Source organism: Taurulus bubalis (genome assembly GCF_910589615.1).
Source record: "Taurulus bubalis genome assembly, chromosome: 20".
Taxonomy (NCBI): domain Eukaryota; kingdom Metazoa; phylum Chordata; class Actinopteri; order Perciformes; family Cottidae; genus Taurulus; species Taurulus bubalis.
In genome coordinates, this window is record NC_136608.1 from 6,301,001 (window position 1) to 6,315,803 (window position 14,803).

The 14,803-nt window shown below is 43.7% G+C and overlaps 1 protein-coding gene across 1 annotated transcript in view; it reads left to right on the forward strand.

Moving 5' to 3' along the window:
* The window catches only part of celsr1a (cadherin EGF LAG seven-pass G-type receptor 1a), an 82,929-nt gene extending 74,806 nt beyond the window's left edge, over nt 1-8,123 (forward strand). Inside the window, exons 27-37 of the mRNA XM_079236217.1 lie at nt 314-488; nt 1,170-1,282; nt 1,490-1,569; nt 1,668-1,794; nt 1,906-2,031; nt 2,163-2,299; nt 4,696-4,796; nt 4,917-5,060; nt 5,276-5,545; nt 5,632-6,007; nt 6,570-8,123. Coding sequence (XP_079092343.1) covers nt 314-488; nt 1,170-1,282; nt 1,490-1,569; nt 1,668-1,794; nt 1,906-2,031; nt 2,163-2,299; nt 4,696-4,796; nt 4,917-5,060; nt 5,276-5,545; nt 5,632-6,007; nt 6,570-6,597 — 1,677 coding nt within the window. The 3' untranslated portion in view covers nt 6,598-8,123. The remainder of the gene's footprint in view (nt 1-313; nt 489-1,169; nt 1,283-1,489; nt 1,570-1,667; nt 1,795-1,905; nt 2,032-2,162; nt 2,300-4,695; nt 4,797-4,916; nt 5,061-5,275; nt 5,546-5,631; nt 6,008-6,569) is intronic.
* Nucleotides 8,124-14,803: the final 6,680 nt, after the last annotated feature.

Sequence of the window (14,803 nt, forward strand, 5' to 3'; positions counted from 1 at the left end):
AACATCTATCGATGTTTTCAAATTGCTTGTTTTTACAAACCAACCGTCCAAAATCCAAACGTATTTTATTCACAATGATTTAAACTTTAGAAAGACAGCAAATACTTACATTTAAGAGGCTGGGACGTGGGTTTTCGTGACATATTTTGGAATGAATGATTATCAAAATATTGACTAATTGATGCAGCATTTGATCGACTGATAGAAAAGGGAAAGCACAGCGGAGAATGACAAACAGACCAACGTTTTGGGCAAAACAAATCTGCTTTTTTATGTTGTGGATCCTCTTCATTACTCTTTCTTCTCCCTCCAGTTCGTGTGTATGGTGATCGCCATCCTCCTCCACTACTTCTACATGTGCACCTTTGCCTGGATGTTCGTGGAGGGGCTGCACATCTACCGCATGCTGACAGAGCTGCGGAACATCAACCACGGACACATGAGGTTCTACTACGCCATGGGCTGGGGAATACCGGCAATCATCACGGGTGAGACACACACACACACACACACACACACACACACACACACACACACACACACACTCAGAAACAAGGAAAGTGTATGATGGCTGATTGTCAAGGTAGATTAGTGCTGTGACTCGTCAACACTGAGGAGGCTCTAATCCTCGTGGGAAAATTGTGTGTGTGTGTGGCTGCTGGGAAAAAGATCGTGGCATAAATAAATGTGTTGATTTATTTGTTTTATGGCCCTTTTTATTGTCTCTTGATATAACTGCAACATTACATTTCAATCACCTGGTATCTCCAATTAGTAACACATTTCCAAGCCAGCCATTTACCGCATATTTGACTTTCGGACCCCTTTGATGTCTGTGAAGATTGCAGTAATATATTAAATGCTTGGCGATGTGCTGACATGTTTTGGAAGTATCGGGTGCCAGCAAAGCTTCCTTGATTGGAATTTGGATTGAGACATACTGTGAGAGAAATATAGAGTTACAGAGCGATACTCACATAGAGAGAGATACAAGAAAGGACGAAACGATGAGGAATAAAAATGACAGTCATGAGTGACTAAGACGGTCGAAGGAAAAGACTGAAACACTGACTGTGGCACTCCCTAAAAAGGAGGGGGGGGGGGGGGGGGGGGGGGGGGAAGAAACAAGGCATAGACACAGCTGTGACACTGGTATTTTGTGTTTATAGGTTTGGCAGTAGGTCTTGACCCTCAGGGTTACGGGAACCCGGATTTCTGCTGGCTTTCTGTCCATGACACACTCATCTGGAGCTTCGCAGGACCCATCTTCGTAGTCGTCCTGGTAGGTTTTCAGACCATTAGGTCTTGTAGATCAAACCGAAGGAGTTGAAAGGGCTTTCATGTCGTTATAAATCATCTAAATGATATGGAATATCAAAATAAAATACCCCCAATAGTCCTGTAAAATGCCAAATATATACGCCAGAGAGATAATGAAGTGTTTTGTTCACAAAGTCTCTTCCTTCCCTCATTTTTTTTCTCTTTAAAGGTGAACACCGTGATCTTTATTCTGGCTGCGAAGGCTTCGTGTGGTCGCAGGCAGAAGGCTATGGAGAAGTCAGGAGCAATGTAAGTCACTTTAATAATCCAATATAATAAAAGTTAATAAGCAGTATAGCCTTTTGGCACGGGCGGAAGCTGATCCGTGTGTTTTTCCCCCTCCTCAGTCCTGCACTTCGAATGGCCTTCCTCCTGCTGCTGCTCATCAGCGCTACCTGGATGCTCGGCCTGATGGCGGTCAACAGCAACGTAATGACCTTCCACTACCTGTTCGCTGCCTTCAGCTGTCTGCAGGTAACACAAGCATCTATGTTGAACCTCTAGACTAGATCCTAACAGACCCGTTTCCATTGACACTTACTCACTCCACTGTTTTTAACGGCGCCTCTTTTGCTTTCTTCACAGGGAGTCTTCATCTTCTTCTTCCACGTGATCTTCAACAAGGAGGTGAGGAAAAACCTCAAGAACATCTTCACAGGAAAGAAGGGCGCGCTCGACGAATCCAGCACCACGAGGGCCTCGTTGCTCACAGTGAGTGAACTGCTACACTAATATGGTCCCCACATATTATCAGTTTTTCTTTTGGGAATCGTCCAGTCAAAACAAAGCCATGTTTTCTTTTTCTGCCCTTCCCCCCTTCCACACACCCGTCCATCCATCAGCGCTCTCTCAACTGCAACAACACGTACACGGAAGACGGCCAGCTGTACCGTTCAGGCATCGGCGAGTCCACCGTCTCCCTTGACAGCACGCTCAGGTCAGCCAAGAGCCGCAGCAGCTACCTGGCATACACACTCAGGTACAACACGCTCACTGACCGCATGGCCGCTTCTGCTATACACTGCTGCACGAGTGAGTGTGTATGTTTACGCACGCAAGTGTGTTTGTCCACTTTCTTTCTTTGTTCTCCTCCCAGCATGACTGCTGATGCATCAAATGTCTCATATGTACTAACACGTCCCCAGCCCCTAATTATTGTATTCATATATATATATATATATATATATAAATATATATATATATATATAGAGTCACACACACACACACACACATACACCCTTCACAGCTACACACACACCCTGCCCTTATTCGCTGCTTCATCCAAAGCAAGGATAAGTTAAATTGCTGAGTTTCTCTACATTCTGATGGTATTGCTTTCCTTTCTTTCACACATGCATGTTGCCACAGCATGGCACATGCATTGTGCTGTAACTGCTTGCATGAAAGATCACAGTGAGATTTGCCAGTGCACGGCGCACGGCTTTGTTGCAAAACCCCAACACTCGCATACAGCAGGAGACATATCAACTCTCAATGATGTGCGTAGGAAGCCGCACTATTCATTCCATACACACTGTGGTGTTGTTCTGTGGTTTATATATTATGGCAGATTAACCTTGTTCATTTGACTTGATACATTTTGTGGGGAGGTTTAAAGAGTACAGAGAAACGTTGTGAATATGTTTTTCATAATTTAACGTAGCTTAATTGCACTGGAACAGACAAATACAGGAAAGTACACTCCAAACAGTTTCAACAAAAAGTGAACATTATAACCTTCATGAAGTCTGACTGAACTCTATGATATAACATGAGTTTCCTGTGGTATTTGTTAAACAAAAGACATGTTAAAAGACATGTTGTATCTCAGCTGTAGTGTTTCCTATCAAGCTTTATCAGCTCTATTGAATTAAGTAAATATTTTAGAATTGTTTTAGTATGTATAAGTCGCCTTTCTTACTATGACTATACACATCATCCCCAGCCACCACAAGGCTGTTGTATTTACTACTTTAGTATTAGCTTAGCTTGAAAGTAATGCCGTTTTAGCTAATGTGGTTTTAGCTAGGTGTACCTTATTAACTTGTAAATCGCCATATTTAGTCTTGCAGTGTCAAATAAATGTTTTTATTTTTAATAACTTCTTCAAGATGGTAGATGAACTTACTATGCACCATAACCATTCATGTGTGTCTGGTGTTATTATAGCATTATGTCCACTGCTCTGTGCTTTGAGCAATTGGGATTGGTAACAACTTTTACGGAAATATATGTTATAAATGACAGCCAGGAATATATTATAATCTATATACTTTTCAGATTATATGAACGTGTGTGTTTTTATATGCCTTTATTGCTTTCCTCATTCAACATTATGCGTTTTGAAGAAGTAGTTTGGAGCAATCCCTGGTAAATCTCTTAAAAAAGTGACATTTTGAGATGTAGCTTTTTCCAGGGTTTACCATCTCAGTCTCATCTCACCTGCGCTTCTTGTACCGCCGTGTGTTTGCGCGTATAACACAGACATGTTTTCATCGCAGCGGAGTGGTGTTACATGTACCTGGTGTTTTAGAAGAGTTTTACAGAACGAAGGTGAGGTGTGACTGTACGCCCCGGCTCGTAAAGCTGTCATCTGGGAAACGTGAGCTGACACGAGGGGTCAATGAGAGCGAGAACGCCAGAAAGGGGAAGGGGAAAGCGGGATGGCGTGCTGCCTGTGCGAGAGGCAAAAGGGGGGGGGGGGGGGGGATATATAGGGAAAGAAACTTGGGAAACTTGGGAAATAAGAGAGATAGGACTGTACCTGTTGAAGTGGGAATGTGATACAGACACAGAATCCTTCCCTGCGGCTGTTGGCACGTCTTCAGCTGCTTCCCGAAGTGTCTCTCAGATCAGCCACCAGACAGGTCAGAGTCTCCAGTAGCATCTTTGCCTTTCAGCCAACATCTCAACTTGGGATAAACAGCTTCAGGTGGAGAGCAGAGGAGGTTATTACAGTAATTTAGCAATAAGCAAGTATTAAATTACCCTCCAATAAATTTCTGTGGTAGACGTTTTTATTTTTTTACATTTCTGTTGGTGATCAAGCTGCCAGTTTGACTTTAACCTGATGCAAGCACACCTAAACCACAATGTAATATATGTTTTAGTCTTTGTTGAAGAAGCCATCAACAGAGGCAAATGTTTTGTAATGAGAGATGTCTGGTGTTTCAGCTGTTGAACATTAGCGTCAAACTGCGAGTATGGGCTTGAGTTAACTTCCAGCGATGCTTTATTCCCCTCTCTCCACTTGATCTCCACCTCTTCTTTTCCACTTACATTTCTCTCTCTCTCTCTCTCTCTCTCTCTCTCTCTCTCTTACGTCCTACTCTTCCCATCCCTTCCCTCCTCCTGCATCTGACTTTATCTACGTAGGGAGGAGTCTGGTCAGAAGCCCAGTGTCTCCTCGGGAACGGCGAAAGGACACACAGATCTGGACGGACCTCTGTTCCACAGGAACGGCACCAAGGCAGATGGTGGGTTTTTACTGAATGAATGGATGAATCAAAACCGCTTGTTCATTTGCCCGCATGGAAAAACGAATACCTCGGTAGTTAATCTTTGTGCCGTCCTCCTTCCCTCCTTGTCCCCCTCAGACTCGGACTCAGACAGTGAGCTGTCAGTCGACGAACACAGCTCCTCCTACGCCTCTTCCCACTCCTCCGACAGCGAGGACGACGACATCGATGTCAAGCCCAAGTGGAACAACGAGAGGCAGCCCGTTCACAGCACCCCTAAAGGTATATAGTTGGTCCCATGAGCCTCAACCCGAGTACAATCAGTGCATGAATGTGGCTGAATACATTTACTCACTTAAATACAGGTTTTAAGGCACTTACATTACATCCTACTCTATATTTGTTTTACTCCACTACATTTATTTGACAGCTACAGTTACTTTTCAGATTAATTTGTTAACTGTCTCTTTGAAATGTCTCCTTCTCTCCCCCATTAGTGGAATCAGTATCCAATCACGTGAAGCCTTACTGGCCAGCAGACGCCACCACAGCCAGTGACAGCGAGGATCCCGGCGGGGCAGAGCGGCTGAGGGTGGAGACCAAAGTGAACGTGGAGCTCCATCCGGAGAATAAGCTCAACCACATCGCCGAGAGAGAGAGGGAGACTCCCCCGGAGAGAGACAAGCAAACGCCTGGTAACGCTAGAGAGGCATCTCCATCTGGCCAGCCTCACGGCAACAGCAACCACCAACCAGAGCAGAGGAGAGGTGAGAGGAGAGAATCCCTCAGAAATGAAGTTGAATGAAGTTGATTGATCAGATTTTAATTGGAATGCTCTCTGTGTCCGTCCCAGGAATCTTAAAGAACAAGATTAGCTACCCCCCTCCGCTGACCGACAAGAACATGAAGAACCGCCTGAGGGAGAAGCTGAGCGACTACAACACCCCCACCATCACCTCCCCGCCGCCCAACAACCACAACACCTCCTCCCCGCCCCTCCCCTCCGTCAACATCATGACCCCGTCGTCCCGGCCGCCCTCGCTGGCCTCCAACGACGGAGGTCGGCCGGGCAACCACGAAAACAGCTCCCTCATCAAGCCCCCCGTCGCCCCGCGGCCGCAGATTCCCGCAGTGCCGCCGCCTGCGGGAATCTACCGGGAGACCAACGGGGGAGTGGCAATGCACTTGAAGTCAGGGACGGTCAACGGAGGCAACGAGTCTGACTCAGAGTAAGTAGTTCCTACTGAGTAGTGTTGGCATGTGACAATTACCCTTTTTTGTTTAGTTTTTTCAGCATCATTCTTTGTGCTCATGAAAACAAATGAATGAATGCTTCCTCTAAAGTCATATAATCACGTCTTTGGATCACTTTCAAGTGGATTGAATGATTTTAAAAACACGCTCTAACAACCAGACGGTTAAACAATATGTGTCGGTTGACCATGCATAAATAATGCATGTTTCATAATAGTTAAAGGAAAAGTAAACATTTTGGGAAACACACTTAGCTTTCTTAAGATTGATTCCGCTCTCAGACACGAGAGTGGTATTGATCTCCTCGTGTAACGTGGCAAGAAAGCCAATAATCACATTTCCTTCAACTATAGCATGAATAATAGGACCATCCTGCTGAGATGCTGCATGATTTTTTTTTTCTTCACATTGCACGTTCTTCCTTTCTTCCTCCTTGCACCCCTCCCTCCTCCTGCATCCCCCATCCCTCTTCTTCCCCTCCCTCCGTTCCTATCCATTTAACAGTGGCAGTAACGAGACTTCGATCTGACCTGTTAGGAAAACTCAGACCAGCCTGCCCTTGTGAGAGGAGGAGCGAAGAACCCGCTGGGCGAGGAGAGGAAAGGAGGAGAGCCGAGAGGACTGGAATAAAAGAATAGAAACAATTCAAGAGGAACTGCTGTGGATGGGGTGAAAGGAGGGAACCGGTGTTCCCCATGCCTCATCTGTCCATCCGTCCCTCCGCTCATGGTCCCTCTCTCTGGAGAGCAGTATTAATTGCAGACTTTAAGACTGCCCGAGACAAGAAAATAAGCAGAGAAGATGTGAGGAATATAAAAAGGGAATCCTGGACTGCAATGGAGCCACGTGTGCCAAAAACCACTGTAGGAAACGGGGACTGAGTCAGAAGATGAAGAAGCCCTGAAATGGTGTTCCTCTGTGTGCTTGAGTCGGCCTCTCGATGGATCAAGTTAGGAAAGCTGGAAAAGTCTGATGAACAAGCACTGCGCATGAACACAGACTCAAATACATGCTGGTATATTTGTAGTCCAAAAGGATTTCAAGGACTACTAAAGCGTCAGACATACCTGTTCTATTGGACACATCAGACTCACAATCACACACCAAGTGCTCTTTCTTTGTTCTTTTTTTTTACTCAAAGAAAGGCTTCCCCAGCCTCTCAATGCAGTGCATTTAGAGTGTAATTAACATGTAGATATTGTTTAAGGTGAAGAAGAAACGATCTATTTTGTATTTCAGCTGTTTAGTTTTTTTTAACTAAAAATCATCTGCCTGTGTTTAGTTGGGAAAGCGCTCCAATTGTGAAAATCACTTGATATGCTGGTTTCTCCGACTGAGAACAATCTTGAATTAAGGCCTTACTGAAACAAACACATCCTGAAGTGGGCTCTCCAGAGATCTACAGTATATTCTGCTATAGAAGACACACACACACACACACACACACACACATGTGTGTTTGGCTGCAAGACTGTTATGCTTGTGTGTGAGAGTGACCTAGAATGTCCCAAGTACATGCTCACACAGAACAGTGAGCATAAATGAACATTAACGATGTGGAATGGAGAGGGATTCCACCTCTCCTGTTGAAAACTCTGTTTTCCAGTTCGAGCACTATGAACCTGAAGCCTTCTTTTCCAGTGTCCATCCCGCCTGTCCAATACAACACACTCGTGGTTACCAAAGTCATGAACTACAGTAAATGTGCACATTGGGGTCGGAGTCAGTTTCACTTTTAACTCGACTGTTGTTCCGGAAAAAGGCGAAAGATGAGAATTTTGCTTTTCAGGCACTGAGTAATAGAAGCCTGAAGTCAAGATAAATGTTGTCTTCACTGCAGAACTTCTGGATCTGAGTTCAAAGTGGAATTGAAGCTAACTTAAAGTGTTGTTTAGCACTCACTAAATGCCTTCGAACCACTCGTACAGCCCCAGGTGTTTTCTTGCCCTCCTGTAATCAATGCTGTTGATGAAATGTGTTTTTTATCGATCCCAGACACTGGAAATGTTTTGTAACATAATGTATATTTATTTTTTAATGGTTTCGAGACACTGGAAAGAAAATATGATTGCGACTGTAAAATTAAAGACATGATGAATTTTTATCCGTCTTGTGCAGATTGTTACATGCCTGTTGCCCGGAAGGAAGCCTGTAGCTCATCGAAACGCGAGCAACACAGAAGTTATTTTTATTTATCGCTTATTTCACAGCTTTTTCTGTGGAGTAGGTGATCACATGTGGGGAACATATTCCAGAGAGATCCTGGTCCTCACTGGAAACTGGTGATGCCGTATCACAATATTTGTATTTGATGTCTTTTAGAATGCTGAATATCAAATGGCCAAAGACCTGATGATTCATAATCAGAGACTTTCCAGTTCAAATGGTCCAAATTGGCCAGCTGGACTTAAAATATATATATATGTATTTATAACGGAAACTGGTCAGATGCATGAAATGCACAAATTTCAAATTTATCCAACCAAATACACAAATTGGACTATGTCTTCCTTTTATAAACAATATGAATATAAGGAAAATGTATGTACAATAGCCAGCTGATGCGTATGCTTGACGTGATAAAGTAGTCTGTTTTTTTTTAAAGAATAATACTGTGGGTGAGAGAGAAGGATGGAGGGACAGATAAATAGACAGAGGTTTGGAATGAATACAGCACGGATGACAGATTTCCAACAGAGGTGCACCGTGAAGAGCTGGGCATGCGGTATGCAGATGTTGTCCTTACAAGGTAATGTACTGGGAGAGCAGTGTTTCTGTCTCCATCTGTCCTGTGCCCGGTGATCAGAGCCCCGCTGACTATCAGAAGACAGTTCACCGAGGGGGTGTGTGTGTGTGTCTGTGTGTGTCGAAGTGATTTGGGTTAATCCTCATAGAACAATGGTGGCAGCCGTTCTTAACGAATCCTTTCACTTTAATAAAAACCTTTGCAGGGCACACACATGTACACACCGCCTCTGGAAGCATCACATTACACACACACAACATCCTTGTTACAGAGAAACTTACTTTTACATATTTTTCCGTTGAGCAAAAGGCTTTTTTTCAGGCAAAGTTATTCACAAAAAGACTCAAAAAGCAGCTTCCTACCAACCTCTTCTTTTCCCCATAAGGAGACTCCAGAAAGTGGAGTATATAATGTTTTGATCAGTGAGCTTTAGAGGTTCAGGTGGGCGGATTCTGTTACATTTGGACAGATCTACTGTAGCTGTGTGCGTGTGTGTGTGTGTGCGTGTGTGTGTGCGTGTGTGTGTGTATGTGCCTCAGTTTCTAGTCTTTGCTGACTGTGCCTTCAAGAAAGCAAACAAGCACTTTTCCCTAAATGTCAAAACAAAAAAAATACTAGCCACTGAAGATACTTTGTGATAATTGACGGTTATCCTCCCCTGCATTATTGACATTTTTTTCCCACAGCTCAGCCCACTTTAAGACCAGCCACTTTGCTCTTGCATTCCAAGGTAAGCCGCCGATACGCAGCCCTTCACTTTAATGTTTGTCTGTAGGAATTTGTCTTCGGCCACATGTACCCTATTAGTGGAGATGCACTTAGCATGAGAGGATCAAAGAGCTGGGGAGAGGTAAAAAGGTAGCTGAGGTCGTCGGACAGGACCGTGAATGCACCTTCTGCTTTAACTAGGGGAAGATGTAAAGGAGTTACGTCACAGTAAAATCTCCCTCTTCTCTTCATGTCTTAGGGTAGTTGAGATAGATACTCATGTCATTGGCCCGGAAAGGACAACACACAAAACAAGTCCGCACACTACTGTACATCCTGCTGCCTGTCACTGGGTATTGCCAAGTAAATTATTGTGAGCATGCAGAGAGAAAGGTTAGATGGGATGATCAGGTTTCACAGGCCCATTGGGCGGTTAGTTGTCAAGGCAACTCAAGCCAGTCCTCTCCTCAGGTGACATACGGTACAAATATGAAATAAGTCGTACAAACAGGGCAGCGTGTGTCAAAATATGACTGGTGGTGGGATTAGTCGCCATGTTTGCAGCAGCTATACGCTCTGTCTGCGTTCCATATCTTCTCTATTACACGACATTAGCTTCCAGTGATAAGTCTGTCAAAACAGGCATCGTTTTGTCAGGTGGTCTGCGTTTCACTTTGGAGTAACAGCTTCGACTTGAAACTTGAGGAGTTGAGTAGGCAAAGCAAAAGGTCCCACAGGTCCATCAGAGTGACGCTGTGCCCTCCTCTTTATCTCTGCTCCATCACAGCCAGACAGACTAAATAATTCAGACTCATGAGAGCCACAGTTGGCATCCTAAAGGAAACCCCACTGTGCTGAACAACGGGCAGGAGGGAAGAGGATGGGCGATCCAATTGCGCCATCTACTGGTGAAGAATGGAAAAAGTCACATGTGGATCTACTGCAGAGGGTTTTCTGGCTTCACTGTATTCGTGAGCACAGTTACTGAAAGGATTAGAGGATGAGGGGAACCTCTTACAGTGGGACTCTGCAACTTTTAATAAGAAGGAAGACCCCAATCTTCCTTTAATAAAGAAGAAAATGAATATATAATTAATACAATTTTGTATTACATATGAATCACTAAAGAGCATTTTTTCGTATTATTATTTATTAAAAGTTTAAATGTCTGAAACTCAATCAGCTTCATCAGGAGAGTGGGGGGTATGGTTTGATCAGGTTAGATTTATATTAGCCTGGCAGTGTTAGCAACCCTCCAACTTATTTTGGTGCAGATGTTGCAAAACACTGCATAGGCAGAAACAGAAGTTTCCCATGTGAAGGGATCAAAGTTTTGACAAAACATTTTAGGCTCAAGCTGGAAACCCATCGCTCATATGAAGAAGCTTATTGAGGGCTTTAAAAGTGTATTTTGTTTGTGTTAGAGGCTGGTTTAGGGTTTAAAATTAAGGTTAATTAGAAAATAATTCACCAAATCCTGCTTTTTGTGGCTGTAAAAAATTTGAAATGGTGGGGTTGTAAAATAAAAAGTACTTATTTATGTTTTTAAAAACAACCTGTCGTAGCTTTAGCTCACCGTCTCTGTCTGAATGGGTTGGTACACAGTGGCCACACCCAGTCAGTGATGAGGCAGGTACGGTAGTTTGCCTTGCAAAGTGTCAAATACATCAGAAAATAATGTGATCTTTTGTCGTAGAAACACACATTGGAAAATGTCTGCACCACAGGTGTGTTTTATATGATTACAATTAGACAATAGCTTTGGTTTAGGATATCACAGAGGGATTTGAGGTGAACGTTACAGCTGGGTTTAGTTGAGAGCAGAAGCAGCACTGAGATAATGCTGCATACAAAATGGCACAGGCAGGTGTCAAATTACAGAATAGGTTCAATGGAAGATCCTCAGAAATGCAGCAATCCAAACAGTGTCTCAAGCGATATCAATGCAAATTAGTACAATTTAAACAGCCCTTTGAAATAACATGCAATGCATTGCATAAGACAGGTTAATGGGAAAAGAATATTTCAATGAATATACATTGAAAAAGATTGTTGTGATAGCAGCAAAAAATTATAGCATTTAATCAAGCATTTTATCCAAATGGGTTTTGCATCAGCAGCCTCGTCATCCATCCTCCCCTTCCTCCCAACTGTTCTATAATTGACTCTGGGTGCTCTGCCAGTTGCATAAGACGCACGTGGTTGTGCAACCCTCTAGAAAATGCTGATTTGGGATTAAGAGGTTTATTAAAGGGTTTTCTAAATGAGCGCAGACGGAGGATTTGGGAAATCTCAACAGCGGTACTTTTGCTAGAAGACATCGGAAGAGGATCACAAATCAGAAATCCATTTTGTGTCTATGTGTGTTTGTTTGGACGTGTGTGTGTCCAGCATGACAAAGGGGAATCCCATCTAAAAGCATTAGTCCCCTTGTTATCTGCACAATCTCTGATCGCTACGCAAACCCTGAGTGGCATCCCATTCATGCTTATAGTATTTACAGATCCAATGAAACAGCGTCCGCTGCTGAAATAACCTGCAAAAAGTGTTCTATTTACATACTTTACATCCTTTTTGCTCTGTTTTTGGTCTCCTCCAACTCCTGAGAAAAATATCTGGTTCATAGATGCTACATGCCCCACCGGTGAGAGTGAACAAAAACAGCATAGGTGCTGGCCTAAAAAATAAATGAGCTGAAAGACGAAGCAACAAAGGTCTGCAGAACTAAGAGGAACTGTTCACTGCAAGCAAACCCTTTTCACAGAAAAGTAATCTTTAGGTCCGTTGTGAATATGATCTGTTCATGTGAGCCTACAGAAGACATTTTTACTTGTCATAATAGGGAAATTGCAGGTATAAATAATCAAATTAATGACGGCTGAATTCCACTTAGTTGCTTTGATTTGTAGGGTCCTGCATGCTGGCTCGCCCACTCTCACTATGGAAAACTTGTAATAGAACAGAGCCATCTTTGGCGCTACGAGTAAAACCTGTGCTTGTCCTACTATGCCAAGTCAAAAGGCCTCTGGTGCTTTTTAAGGGCACAGACTCTCCTTGTAACATATAAAGTGGTGCTTATCAGTCCTTCAGATAGCATACTGCAACTAATGTGTGGTAACAAAAGAGTGTCTGTATTACTGCTGTAGTCACACTCTTCGCAGTTTCCTAGTTGCTTTTCATATCATCAAAAGGCCTTCGTCTCATGTCAGCTGGGATCGGCTCAACCCCCCCATGCCCCCAGGAGAAGCAGCTACATTTAGTAATATAATGGATGGCTGGATGTTCTCTAGAGGTCTGCAGAACGTCCTCATGAACTGGACATGAGAAGTCCCTTCTGTCAGTGCTTCATTTGGCTAAACAAATGTGAAGGCACGATAAACGTGCACTCTCCCTCTCTCTATTCAGTCTTGAGTAGCAGCAGCTATAAAGGCAGACAAACATGGGCATCTCGTCAACGGAAGGACACAGCTTTGACTTTTCATGGCCGTTTTAAATGACTGTTTCAAATGCAGCAAGAAACCTAATGAAGGGGAAAAATGCCGACAACACTGGAAAGTCCAATCCCCTTTGTGTGCTAACGTGTTGAACTCTTATGTGCAGGCTGCTGGCAGACAGTATGTTTGTGGTGGTGAGGAGGAGGAGGCGGCAACACGGCAGCCGAAGGACAACCAGGGCAAAGCTCTGGAGGACAAGACAACACTGATCCTCACTGTCCTCATTGGTAGTCTGACTGCAGACATATAAAGTACTTGTGATTACTTCCCGGTAATCTATGGTCTCATCTCAGGGGTCAGGAGTCAGTCCACTCCTGTTTCTTCTTCTCTCGCTTTCTACCCATTTCACTCCTCTTCCCCGTTCTTTGTCCATTTGAGCCCAAATTTATTCGCACTGTAAGAGCAATATCAGGAGGATTGTCAGAGGTTACCACAAGGCCGCGTCGTCTCTCGGAAACACCATTTCTGATTTAGACGGACAACGGGGACTTCAGCAAAGACCCCTGGCTGCCGTTACCTGCAGAAGACGAGGAGAAGCTCACAGATGGACAACGCAAACATGCAAAGGTTAGCGTTTCAAAAGCTGGCATGTTATTTTGTTTCAGAATTGTAATCTTGGGATACTCAAGTGTCCATACCTCATTTTAGACATTGACCTTTGAAGGTCAAACACAGAGAAACGCCTTTAAAACGTATTATACTTGTACTTATATATGCTATTTATGGTTGGGTCAGGTCATAGGTTAAGAGGTCATACTATGTAATGATTCGTCTTATCTTGTGAAACAGAAATAATTTGGTACAACCAGGAAAACAATGCTTTTCAAACAGACCTGTTAGAGCCAGGGCTGGAACGACCCTTGAGGACAATAAAGTCATTCCCTTTTTTGGGGTTTCGCAACATTAGGCCGTGTCAAAAACACATTTTATTTCCCCACCAACAGAATTTGATTCCTGCAGTGGAGAATGCTTTAAAACTGTGTTACAACCTTGCCAAATTGTTAGTGAAAAAATATTAAAACTTTATTTTACTGGTCTGCAATCTACTTGTAATTCCCCTGGAGGTTTCCTAAAAGAATAAGTATTTAATTTGGTCGAGAAAAGAAACAAGGTTTTCTCCCACTGCTCCATTTGAATTAAACCAGAACAGCAGAAAATCGAACATCTATCTATAAATAAACCTAATGATTTAGTAAAAAAAAAAAAATCTTTTCCCTTGGCTATATAAAACTCCATAACTCAAAACACCATGCACCACAGTGAAAGTGTCCAGTAATATATTGTGACTCTGGGGTTTCTTTACAGTACAAGCTGCATGTCATTCTAACGAGGCCATTGTTTACCCACGTGTTTCATAATTCATATCCCTCCATGACAGCGGCAGCCATAGGGCGGCGGTGACATGGTGCTTGTGTTTCCCTCCCGTCTCCCGCTTACGGCCCCTTTAAGAAAGCAGCAGCGCTCACTGACGAAATGTCTCTCGGCCCTGCTCCCTGCCCGTTTCTGCGAAATCAACAAGAGACGAATGCAAGCTAGTATCTGCAAGCTCTGAGCCAACGGTGCTGGCCATCCCTTCACACAGTAAAGGGGAGGGGGACGCAACTGGTATTTTTTTTTTTCTTCTCTTCGCCTCAGTGTTTGCCTGCCGAACCGTTCGACACACAGCAGGAGACGACATTTAGTCGGTGGACAGAAACAAGCGGATATTGTCGGGATGGATGGACCTAGTGAGCAGATTTCGCCGTCAGACTGGCGCTAATTTCGAGGTCCTGAGCAGCAGGTGTACTGAAGGATAAAGCAGACTAACGGCAATCTCAGTGTTC